Source organism: Dermacentor silvarum, chromosome 6 (assembly GCF_013339745.2).
Source record: "Dermacentor silvarum isolate Dsil-2018 chromosome 6, BIME_Dsil_1.4, whole genome shotgun sequence".
NCBI lineage: Eukaryota > Metazoa > Arthropoda > Arachnida > Ixodida > Ixodidae > Dermacentor > Dermacentor silvarum.
Genome location: NC_051159.1, coordinates 40,286,912 through 40,298,451, shown reverse-complemented (window position 1 = coordinate 40,298,451; position 11,540 = coordinate 40,286,912). Strand labels below are relative to the sequence as shown.

At 42.9% G+C, this 11,540-nt stretch overlaps 1 protein-coding gene across 2 annotated transcripts; it reads left to right on the top strand.

The window, feature by feature from the left end:
• The first annotated feature begins 357 nt into the window (after positions 1-357).
• LOC119455450 (zinc finger protein 98) lies at positions 358-9,648 on the top strand. 2 transcript variants are annotated; one of them, XM_037716852.1, is made up of 4 exons: positions 358-470; positions 970-1,046; positions 4,726-4,971; positions 5,748-9,648. In XM_037716852.1, the coding sequence occupies exons 2-4, from the start codon at positions 1,035-1,037 to the stop codon at positions 7,155-7,157; spliced, it is 1,668 nt and encodes a 555-aa protein (XP_037572780.1). In that variant the 5' UTR covers positions 358-470; positions 970-1,034; the 3' UTR covers positions 7,158-9,648. The 2 variants fall into 2 exon arrangements, with proteins under 2 accessions (XP_037572780.1, XP_049524750.1); XM_049668793.1 differs by lacking the exon at positions 358-470 and having other exon boundaries at positions 999-1,145.
• Positions 9,649-11,540: the final 1,892 nt, after the last annotated feature.

Genomic DNA, 11,540 nt, shown 5'->3' with positions numbered 1-11,540 from the left:
CCGCGGCACGCCTAACGGCAAATTGAAGGTAGCGCGAAACACCAAGGACAGAGAAGTAGAAAGGACACTACAAGCGCTTGTGGTGTCTATTCTACCTCTATATCCTCGTTTCGCGACACCTTCAGTTTATTATAGAACCGTGCTGACGCGCGTTCCGAGGGACCGTAATAAAGTTTTATCATACCCTACCGTACCAACTCGCCCAACTGGCAGCCTCACCTCACCTCATGAGTTTGTATTTACCGCGTTTTACTGGTTCGCCCAAGAGCCGCCTGGCGCCGCGCCGGGCGCATCAACCGCCGCGCCAACAAGTGGTGGCGGAACGCACTCGTAGCAAACAAAAAGAATAAAAAAGATGCACGAGAGCCTGTCAGCTCTCGCGTATCTGCCTCGCCTTTGTGTCGATCGTCCGGACATGTGACACGAGAAGCATCGACATGCTACATCTCATCTGCCGTGTCTTTGACATTGTGAGTGCTATCGAATCGCCCAGTTTGCGCAAATGTGTGATAGGCGTGATATTCCGCCGAAAGTAACTGCCTGTTTCGGAACTGTCAGTGGCCGCTCTCTGCAGTGCGTTCTAGCACCAAAACGTAAACGGCATTGTGCTGGCCTTAGCAAGTTCGCAGCACGAGAGAGAACGCATCGAATATGCGCATTACCCAGATTGACACTATTTCGACGGAACAATACAGAAAATACAGTTCACAGAGGGATTGATCGAACTTGCAATGCTATGCTCACAACCAGCGTTTGTGACTGCGTGCTTGCCATAAATCGCGAAGTTGATAAAGTGTGTGTTAGCATTCGTCGATTTCCATTGCCTTGTCGCGTTGTCTATTTCCTCTTATTTAAGGTGATGAATTATTTGCCGCCGGCTGCTTAATCAAGTAATTCATTTCAGTGCTTTTCGTTTGAGCGCTCAAATGAGATCGTGTCGTACGAACAGGTATTGTGATTTTATTTCAGCCATAGTGCACCTCGATCACGTTTCAAGAAAAGATTGTCAGCCAGCGCTTACGCTCTTGGACATCATGCCGACAAAGGTGACGTAGAACGACGTTCCGCGCCGTGTTCGAGTGTTATGGAAGCAGTGAGAGTGGTCAATGAACACGTGCAGTACAATCAGCTGGATGTTGCATGCCGTAAGAAAATCTTCCTATGTACAGTTAACCACAAAAGTTTACGGACCACGGAACCTCAGAAAACGTTCAATTTCCGAGCAATCTGTAACAGTAGTCAGTAAAACCGATCATCACAATGTTGTTCACATATACTGGTAGAGGCTGTAAATGCGAATACTAGGCTGCGTTGGTGAGGCTGCGCAGATATTCAGCTTTTTCTCAGATCTTGTGTTCCGTAAAATTTTGTAGTTGACTGTACCATGTGGTCTGTAGTGCTACACACGAATTAATGCGTGAATTACTTGTTCACTGACATAGCTGCTTTATGCAGCATGCGAATGGTCACATGTGTACAGTTAGATGTTGGTTTCAACTCTGCCTGTCGCAGTTGGCTGGGAGATATTTGAAGTTGTCTGGGGAAGTTTGTCGAAATACCTGATTCACACTACATTGTGGACATTGTGCATGTCATAGACAAATCAATGGTTCAATAATTTTCTAAATAATTTTACAGGCTGCATGCAAATAACATTACTTGGAAAATTAATGTAAAATATACATAAGCTATGAAATCAAGCACCTGAGGAATGTTTCTTTAGTCAAGGCTGTGCTGTGTACTGCATGTCCCTGAGAAACACCTGAGAAAAAGCAGATATATCTATATACCTGTGATTCATAAAAAGTATAGCACACCAACCACTGAAACTTTCTGCCTATACCATCAGCCACACACGAAATTTCTTGCTGCATATGAAGTAGTGAATTAGCTTAGCAGAAGGGGAGTAAATTAAATTTTTGCTGTTTTAGTGTCCCAAAGGCAACTCGCGCGTTGCAGTGTGGGTCTGTGGAATAATTTCTACCACCTGGGAATCGGAATGGTGGCGGACTGAACTAGTTGGTATTCCATTGTTTTTGTTGCAAGTACAATCAGCTGGATGTTGCCAGCTGTAAGAAAAAGTTTGTACGTGCTCGGTGGTCTGTAGTGCTGTGCACGAATTACCATGTGAACTACTTGTTAACTAACCTAGCAGCTTTGTGCAACTTGCGAATGGTCACATGTGCTAGTTAGGTGTTGCTTTCAACTTTGCCTGTCCCGCTTGGCTGAGTCATGCTTAAAGTTGGCTGGGAAAGTTTGTTGAATACCCGACTCAAAGTACATTGTTGACATTGTGCATGCCATATACAAATCGGTGTTAATAATTTTCCAAATAATTTTACAAGCTGTATGTGGTAACATTATTGGGGAAAGTTTAAACCAATCTTTATCTGTTGTCCTGCTTTACTGCTGCGCACCATACGCCCTTGTGCCTGGGGTTTCTCAAGGTGCACACAGAGCAACGGTACACATTAGTAATAATAAACAGGAAATGCCGATCATCACTCGCATGCATGTGCATTTTCTGCTTTTTTTTTTTGCTTCCAGCTCAATTTTCACCGCAGTCTTGAATCTTGCTACACATCTAGGTATTTTGTAGCAAAATAATTTGATATATCTAGTGCTGCTTCTGTGTACTTTATGTTAACAGTGGGGTGCGCAAATATTTGAAAACCTTGAATAAGAAATCGATTTACTTCTGGTTCACTCGGTGCTCAAATTAATAGTTAATGTTCGAAACACTGCATATTTATTGAATAGATTTAGAATAATTAGCACCAATATGGAAGCATTAGAAAAAGCAACAACAGCGAGGGATTTATTGTTTTCATTTCCATCCTTAGACTACCCGAATCTAAAGCATACCCGGTGATAGTGTGCTACTGTGGGTACAATCTTTATTTTAGTGCGATGTTCATGCTTATTGCTCGTGTCACACCGATGCTCATGTGCAAGCAATCTCGTATTATAATACAGTTAGGGGCTTGGTTTATCTATTGCATTTTATCGCAATGTGTTCTGTTGACCATACTCTCGGCTATAATCTGGTACTCTTGCCTTGCTCGGGAACCTGCAATTTTTAAAACGTGTTGCTTTAATTTTAATTCCTGACCTTTATTTAAGAGATTGTGACAAAATAGTGCATTGAATACTATAGTCTCTGCTATATGGGAGCTTATTTCAGTGCACAGCGACAAAACAGGACCTCAAATACTCTGTACACTCACTGCTGTATCGGAACTTATTTTAAAGCATAGCATTCTGATGTTGAGAACAGTTTTATGTTTCAAGCAAAATGTTGCAGAACTCGAGCACTTTATTGAAACCAGCTGACTTGTGGAACAAATATTCGGTTCATATTTGGGTTTTATTTAGTGACATAACTATGTGATGCATATTTCATTTGGTTTTAAACTTACTATTCTCAAGCCCCTCGTTAATTGTCCCATTCTCCTAACTAAACTTTGGCCTCAGAGGCATGGCCTGGTTTTTACAGGTCAGAGATGACTGCCAAAAAGATTCAAATTGTTGTGCTTTCAGTTTTGTTGAACTGCAGTGTCATGGCTATGTTGGCAGGTGCTGAAATCATAAGCAAATGAAAGAAGTCAGAGTTCTGCTTTATTTATCTTAAGAACAATAAAAAGAGAAACGTAATAACATGTACACAAAATTAGGAATAGAATTTAGATTTATTATTGTATATTGCAATGTAATTGCCTAAGGATTTCCTAGCAGCATTTTGTGAGTTCACCAACGGGCGCAGTACACAAGGTGTTCCTGGTAAATTTCTGACACCTCCGAAACGAGCTTTATTTACTTGATAAAAGTCAATCTCGCAATATTCAGGCAATCACTGGCATACTGTGGTGCACTCTGGTGCTCCTTTACTCACTGTAATTAGGGTTGTGGTTGCTGATTAACTTAGCAAAATTAATTTGATGTACTTTAGCTTTGCACGTAATTACGGTACATACAGGCATTATTTATTTACTATACCCTCAGGGCCATACGCATTAGGGAGGAGAGTGGTTGCAGCAAACACAAATGTATGAATGAAAATGCAGTGCTACTAGAAAAACCAAATACAGAGGCTTCTGATTACACAGTTCCGGCTAGTGCTTCACAACATAGTCAAGAAGTGGTTACAAAAATGCACAATATATACATAAGTGGAGTTGGCTACAAATTTAGAGTACAGAGACATCCATTTGCACAATATTAGCTATAGCTGCTCGAAGTCATTGGTTATATATAGATGCAATTTCAGCTGAACAGTGGTTCCAGTGAACGGATGAGCAAAAAGAACTAAACTAAAAAAAGGTAAGCTTTAGTGTGACATAATCCAAGGCCACCCTTGGATCGGTGATTGATTCAAGGAAACGTGTTACAATTGAGCAGTACGTTCATTGTGCAGTGTTCAATGATGGTACAGCTTGGTAAAAATAGTTAAAACATATCCACGATGAGGCGATGGGGGTGTGAGCACTCTGCTAGTTTTCATAGCAGAAATACTTGTGTTTATATTGTAACTGCAAAATATGAAGCGAACTGAATTATTCTGAACAAGCTCTAATGAACTAATTGCTTTTTCCACAGTGGAATCCCATTCATTGCTTGTGTTTAATTTTGAACATACTACTCTCTTATAGAAAAGCGGTTTTTGGGACGAAGGAGCTGTTGAACCTTTATCAGTGCTGATTTGTTTGCCATTTTGTTTGAATTCAGGGTGACCATCCATGCAATGGAAAGGAGGACGCATGTAAATCGAACACTGTGAAGTCTGAACAGGTGCCCAGTTCTACAAGCCTTATACACTGCAAAAAAGCCTCAGCACCATTATTGTGTCCTGTCTGCAACAAAGCGTTTGGTCGAAAATATCACCTGGTGAGGCACCTGCAAAATGCAGTCTGCTCTGCAGAACAGAAGCTTTCTTTGCCGTGTCCTACATGTGGCAAAATATTTTCCTCGAAGGTAAGCGTTTTTTCTGCATTGGTAATAAATATTTGCCCACCAGTGAGGGCTGTCCCAATACTGTGTAAAAACATTTAGCGCATAAACAGACAAACACGCAATAAAAATTGCAGAACATAAGCACTACTATCAACTGAAGGTTTATTTCAGGGAAATATTGAGTGATATGTGGAAAAAAGTTGTGCATGCACTAACATGCGAAGAATACCTATACAGCAATAACACGAACATAGCAGGTATGTTGGTCCAAACAGGGCTAGGTCACAAACTGATACAGGATGGGGAATGTGTGGCTATCATCCCGCTCCAAAATTCAAGCATGCTTACATGCATTCGCATGTAAGTTCATGTACTAACATTTTTGGTTATATAACCCATGTTTTCCTGAATAAACCTTCAGTTGATAGCAGCGCTTATGCTGTGTTTTCTTCCCTATGTTTGCCTGTCAGCATTCGGAAATTTTAAGGCACATCTTGAAAAATGCTGCACAGTGTGTTGATAGCAGCGCTTATGCTGTGTTTTCTTCCCTATGTTTGCCTGTCAGCATTCGGGAATTTGAAGACACATCTTGAAAAATGCTGCTACAGTGTGGTACTAGAACACTGCAAAGAAGGAATGAATTAGTAGCCCTAGGAATAAATGTCTGCTACAAGTTCTGTATGACCTTATGTTCTATTTACCATGGAACTCCACCTTATTTTTGTAGCTCGTACATTTTCATGAGAGTGCCACTTTTCTAGATTGTGAATGGTGTTGACATGTGGGCACTCTTTCAGGCGAAACTCGACTACCACATTACTGTGCATGGCATGGCATCAGAAAATTGCAAAACGTCTCCCCTCAAGCGGTTTGAGTGCAACCAGTGCGGTCGTCTCCTTTGGTCGCAGTCTCAGTTGAAGATTCACCAACGAACCCACACTGGGGAGCGACCGTTCACCTGCACCGAGTGTTCCAAGACTTTTGTCTCCCTGGGTGCTCTAAACAAGCACAAGCTTTCTCACTCGGAGGAAAAGCCCTTTGTATGTCCCCACTGCCCAGCCAGATTTTCCTTAAAAGGCACGCTCAACAGGCACATTCCCACGCATACAGGCATTCGTGCTCACAAGTGTCCCCACTGCCCCAAGGATTTCATCCAGGCTGTGGCACTTCAAGCCCACCTTGTTACTCACACGGGCAGCAATGGTTTTCCCTGCCGCGTGTGCGGGCACATGTTCTCCCGCAAGGCCCGCATGAAAGAGCACGTGCTGTGTGTTCACGAAGGCCAGCGCAAGTTTAAATGTGACTTATGCGCCAAGATGTTCTCTCGCAAGGATGATCTCACCACCCACCAGGAGCACAGGCATGGCCTTATCGGCAAGCCTCTAGGTGGTCTCAACCCGGCATGGAGCAGTTTGACACTCATGACGATGGGCTCGGGCAGTTTGTCACCCCCCCGTGCTTTCGCTCAAGATGCACTCTTAAACGACTCTGTGATAACTCATCAGTCAACGCTAGATATGTCGCCTGACTCCTACAGTACGGCTGCTCGTATGGAGACAAAACAGCATAAGCATAATGTTGTAGGTGACAAACGTACAGCACACGATGCATTCCACCGAACTCACACTAATGACAGCCATCTACATGGTAAAACATTGTATGTTAAGCCATCAGGTATGAATGAAAATTGTAAGAATAAAAGTCTGGTTGCTCTTGAAGATAAAAGTTTCCATGAGAACGGTGTAAGAGAAGCGCTCCTGTCTCAAGAGCACGGCGCTAATGCTTGCACTGTAGGCAACCAAAGCATGGCAATGAAACATTCATCTACATCTAATGTTTCTGCAAGCTCTATGCAAAGCAACATTTGCCTTAAAAGTGAGGAGTCATTACAGGAGTCGGAGGAAAACTGCGATGGTCTTAAAAACCGCATAGAGGAGTTTCTCTGCTTCCTAATTGAAAAACCCATACTCAAGAGATTTGGGTGGCCCAGTGCACACTTAAGTGACTTGTTGGAGGCTGTGATCCGTCACTGTGGCTGCAGCCCATCTGAGTCTCAGTTTGACTCTCTTGCCGATAAGCTCAGAGAAAACTGCAAGGTACTTTTTACAAAGGTACTTGAAGATGATGTTGCTGGGAAGCTTCTTGATGATGATGAGACTGTTGATGTTGTACTTGACAAGGTTCTAGAGTTAGCCAGGCTAAGCTAACTTGTATGACAATGCTTTGTAATGTAGTTGATATCTTTTCTTACACCGCCGGAAATCGTGAAGACTCTGATATTTCTAAGAAATGGTGGAATTAAGGAGCCCTGTGATTACTGTTGCTTATTATTTTCTTTCATTAGACAATTAGAGACTTTACAGTGGAGAGGTTTTGCCACAAACAAGCGTAAATAATCACTAGGAAGCGATTAAGTTTCTTTCTTTTCAATGTTAATTTTGATGTCTCTTTCTCATTGTGTATAGTATTCGATAGGCAAGACAGCTGTGGCAGTGTTAGTAGTTTGAATTGTGATTCATCAATTATAGTTACTAAGTTGCTAATATAGCAGTTGTATGAATGTCAAAGATATGATTGCTGAATGTAATTGGTGTGGAAGATGATATGTACAAAGCTTGATGGGAATATGATGTCCGAAGCACATTGGGAAAGATAGTCAATTCAAGGTTTATATGTTTGTTGCAGTTCAGTTTTCTGAACCTATTTTGGTGTGGAACTCGTTTTTGGTGTAGACCTTTGTTTAATGATGTTCTACGTGATCGTGGTAGACGTGTAGGTGTACACTTCCATTTTTTTTTAATCGAGCTTTAAGCAACAACAGTATTGTGTGGTTTAATTTTAATAGCATTCCCTTCACATTCCTTGTCTACTTCTAGTTGTGTGAAAGATCGAGTATCTTGAGACCTGATGTCGGGTCACTGAAATGCCCAGATCTTTTTTGAAGATCACTGCTTATAGCATGCCTATACATTTCAATGCTGTGGCCCAATTAATGCAGTACTTACAATTCTTTGAATCCAGATAAAGGCATCTGAAACTTACTTTGATACGTAAATCATGTGCAAACTGGGGCTCTGGAAGTGTATTCGGCAGTGCAGGGGGCAAGCACTGGGATTCATTTCGTCTGCACAAACTTTTTTTGTCACTTCGAAACAAAGGCCTAATTTACTATAGTAGAGGGGTAGTCAGCCCTTCGGACTAGGGGGTAGTGCCCCCTTGCAGTAGAACCTGTCGGAACGCCCCGCCCCCCATTTCTCTATCATGGAGCCCCCCTGTATGCAGATCCTCACCGCAAGATCGACTGGATCTCGACTTGGTATATTGCTCAAAAATGTCCTGTCCTGTGCTCGTACCAGACATTCATTCCAAGTGCATTTCAAACACTTCGACGTGTGCATAGATACCATTCTAACGCAGGCTATTTACAAGGCTGTGTTCTGCTCATTCCTCTTTTTTTTCTTCAGTCTGTGAACATGTCATGCACAAAAAGTCCAGCTCGTGAACATCCATTTCTCTTGTCTAAAATTCAGTAGTCATTCTGCCATGTGCAAAGTAGCATAACTTAAATGACTTTCAGGGAAATGTCAGTGCTGTAACTTTGTCAATCTTAGAACCCTTCTTTTGAAGTGGATAAAGGACCAGGAGCATTGAACACATGTATGAGCAAATGGCTTATCTGTGCAAGAATCTTGCTGATATTTCTGATAGGTTTTGCTTTATCACTACTTTATTTGACTTAACTTATGTAATCCAATGGCTAATAATATTGATGCGAAATAAGTTGGCACGTGATGACACTGGCCTCTTAATGCGAGAATGACGAAGTTAGTGGTTGCGCGCGCTCTCCGAGGATCAGCCATTGCTAAAGGCAGACGTTTTTTTGCCAATCTGTCGCTGGTCAACTATTTTAGCTGTACTAGCTGGGTGACAATATTTCACCTGAAAACTGAGCCTCGTGTCAGCTTTATTAAGTGTTTAGCTGGCAGTATAACAATGTAATGTTTCTGAGATGTGACCTAGCTCACTCGTGTGCGTCTGATAGGCCTGGTGTAGTAACATGGTTGCCATGTGACCAGAATTAGCCGAGATGTAAACAGGAGGTGTGAAGAGCTATCTTTAACTGGCTTATTCATTGTAATTTAGTGAAAGTATTTCTATCACTATTGAAAGTTTGTGAAAAGCAGATTAGCTAAAATCTTGAAGAAAAAAAACAAACAAATACCATCTTTGTTGGCATTTGCTTGCACAGAGAGCCCAGGAGAGATAGCCAAATAATATGAATATAGTAGGTGAAGCTACTCAATTTTGCTTATGTTGATAGTTACTTAAGACATCATTGATGAATGAAAATTGCACCATCATGATGAAAGTTACACCATCGTGGTATTGTGCTCAGGCATCCTCTGTGTTTACTTTGCACTATTTCTGCCATTTATTGTGAGAAAATTAGTGACATGTCTGTGAAAAAGCTGTGAAGCATTGAGTGTGCCATTATAGCCCCTTTGTAATCGGCATGTGCAATATCTATTGAGAGATGCAAATCCAATGCATTTAGTATGAAGACTTGTTTGACCCAGTAAGAACTGTGACATTACTTGATTGAGAGTTTGTGGAGATGAGCTTTGTGCAGAATTTCTGTGATATGGATGATCAAATTGTAGTTCTCGAAATAAACCATTTTCTCCCAGTCATCTAAAAGTATTTTTTTTTCTTTGGATTGTTTATGACAGCAAACCAAATGCTTGAAGCTGATGATGACATCCTAGCAGGTTTGGGCGGGTAAGCACAAGATATCTGTTGGGATTCTGCCTTGCAGTATGAGGTCGTGGTAAACGAAGGAGGAGTCTAGCATGAGCAAGCATAGTAATCAACAATGGCTACAATCAGTTCTGTTACTGGCCAGGAGCGTTGTGGTCATGAAGGAGGATTGCACCTTCAAGTAGGACACTGAACTGCATTATGGTGTTGCTTGTTGGGGGCACTCGTGTTATAGCATATTACGTGACACAGTCTGCAGCAGTATAACAGTTCATTTGTATGACACGGTGACTAGCGTCAGCTTTGGTGGTCGCCTGGTTTGGTTCAGATATGAAATAGTGCTTTTTTATTATATTTTGCTTTTCCTGGGTGCACAGGTCACTATGTAGGGGTAAAAGTAATGCCACCTTGCACCAGCCACACTTGCACTGCGACTCATCACTTCAGTGTGGCTGTTTCTATCTGGTTAGGCTTTGCGGAGAATGAGAACCCACTCTTAATGGCGACGCACACTTGTTTCATCGCTCATATGAGTTGACGGAGCCATATCTTAAGTAGAATGACCATGTTAATTGAAGTTTTTATGTACATTCAAATTTAAGTATGTAAAGGCACCACCATTCGCCTTCCCTGAAGTAGGGTAGCACTTTCTACAGTGCATGATCAAGGGCAGCTTTAAAGGAAGATAGGGGACCGACCCCTCGATATTTCCTCCTGCCTCCCCGTCTCGGCAGAAATGTCCTGGTGCCGCCCCTACGCATGATGGCCTCACGTCAGAACACGCCACCCGGCGAAATGCAGTGCACATAATAGTTTTCTGCAATAATTATTAGAGGGAGCTGCAATCGTCCAGCCAGGATTCTCATTCTCCACGGTTAGTGCATGGATTTGTCCTATAACGCAGCCAGAGGGGGTAACACCGGGCAGCGTATGCAAAAAACATATCCCACGCAGAAGGGGAGGGGGGGGGGTCAGAGTCGCCGCAGGCCGCTTCCGCTAGCGTGGCGCCACCCGGGGCCACGGCCTCTGACGTTGCTTCCGAGGTTTGAGTTTGTTTACGCTTCGACGCTGGGCTGCCGCCGCGGTGAACGCAGTGAAGCAGTGGGCACTGACGCCCATTTGGTAATAGGAACACGCATCACTTTCATTGTGGCGTCACTTGCAAGCCCCTTCCCGATCCCGAAATAAAGAATGGTATACAATGCACACTGCGAAGGTGGTTGGACAGAGAAGCTGTTAACATCAACTAGAACGATTACCCATTGTGACGTAGGTTGAAATAGTTCAGTGGCGACATATTCACATGCACTTTAGCTAATTATTTGCCTAAGACGTTTCGACGGTCTGCAATTTGGCTTGCGCCGCTACCTCGTGCACCTACAAAGAGTGGACCAGAGAGAAGAGAAATTCGCGGCGCCTCCTATGAACGCTGCTCTTCAGGAGTCTTCGCTAGGCGTGGCCTTCCCATAGCACTGTCATAACACAAATCAGTTGCTAGGTGGGTTCTCCTTTTACGTACGAAAGTGCATGTGTTTACGTCACTCCTTGCTTCGTATGCTACAGTCAAGCTGCCGTCGCCGCAGCAGCTTGCACGACAGTAATCTTTACTGGGAAACGTATGCGGGGAGTGCTGCGTGATTCGCATTGCATGTAGGCGCAGGGGCGCCTTATCATCAATTATGTGGTTCGGATGCTTGTTTTGTGCTTGTTCTTTGTTGAAACGTATGCTGTTCTGTATGTGTGATTCTAAAGAAGGTATGCACTGTTCCCTTCACTTTGCTGAGTGCTTGTAACCTCTGCCTTACAGGGGTATGAGCCATTGATGATGATAG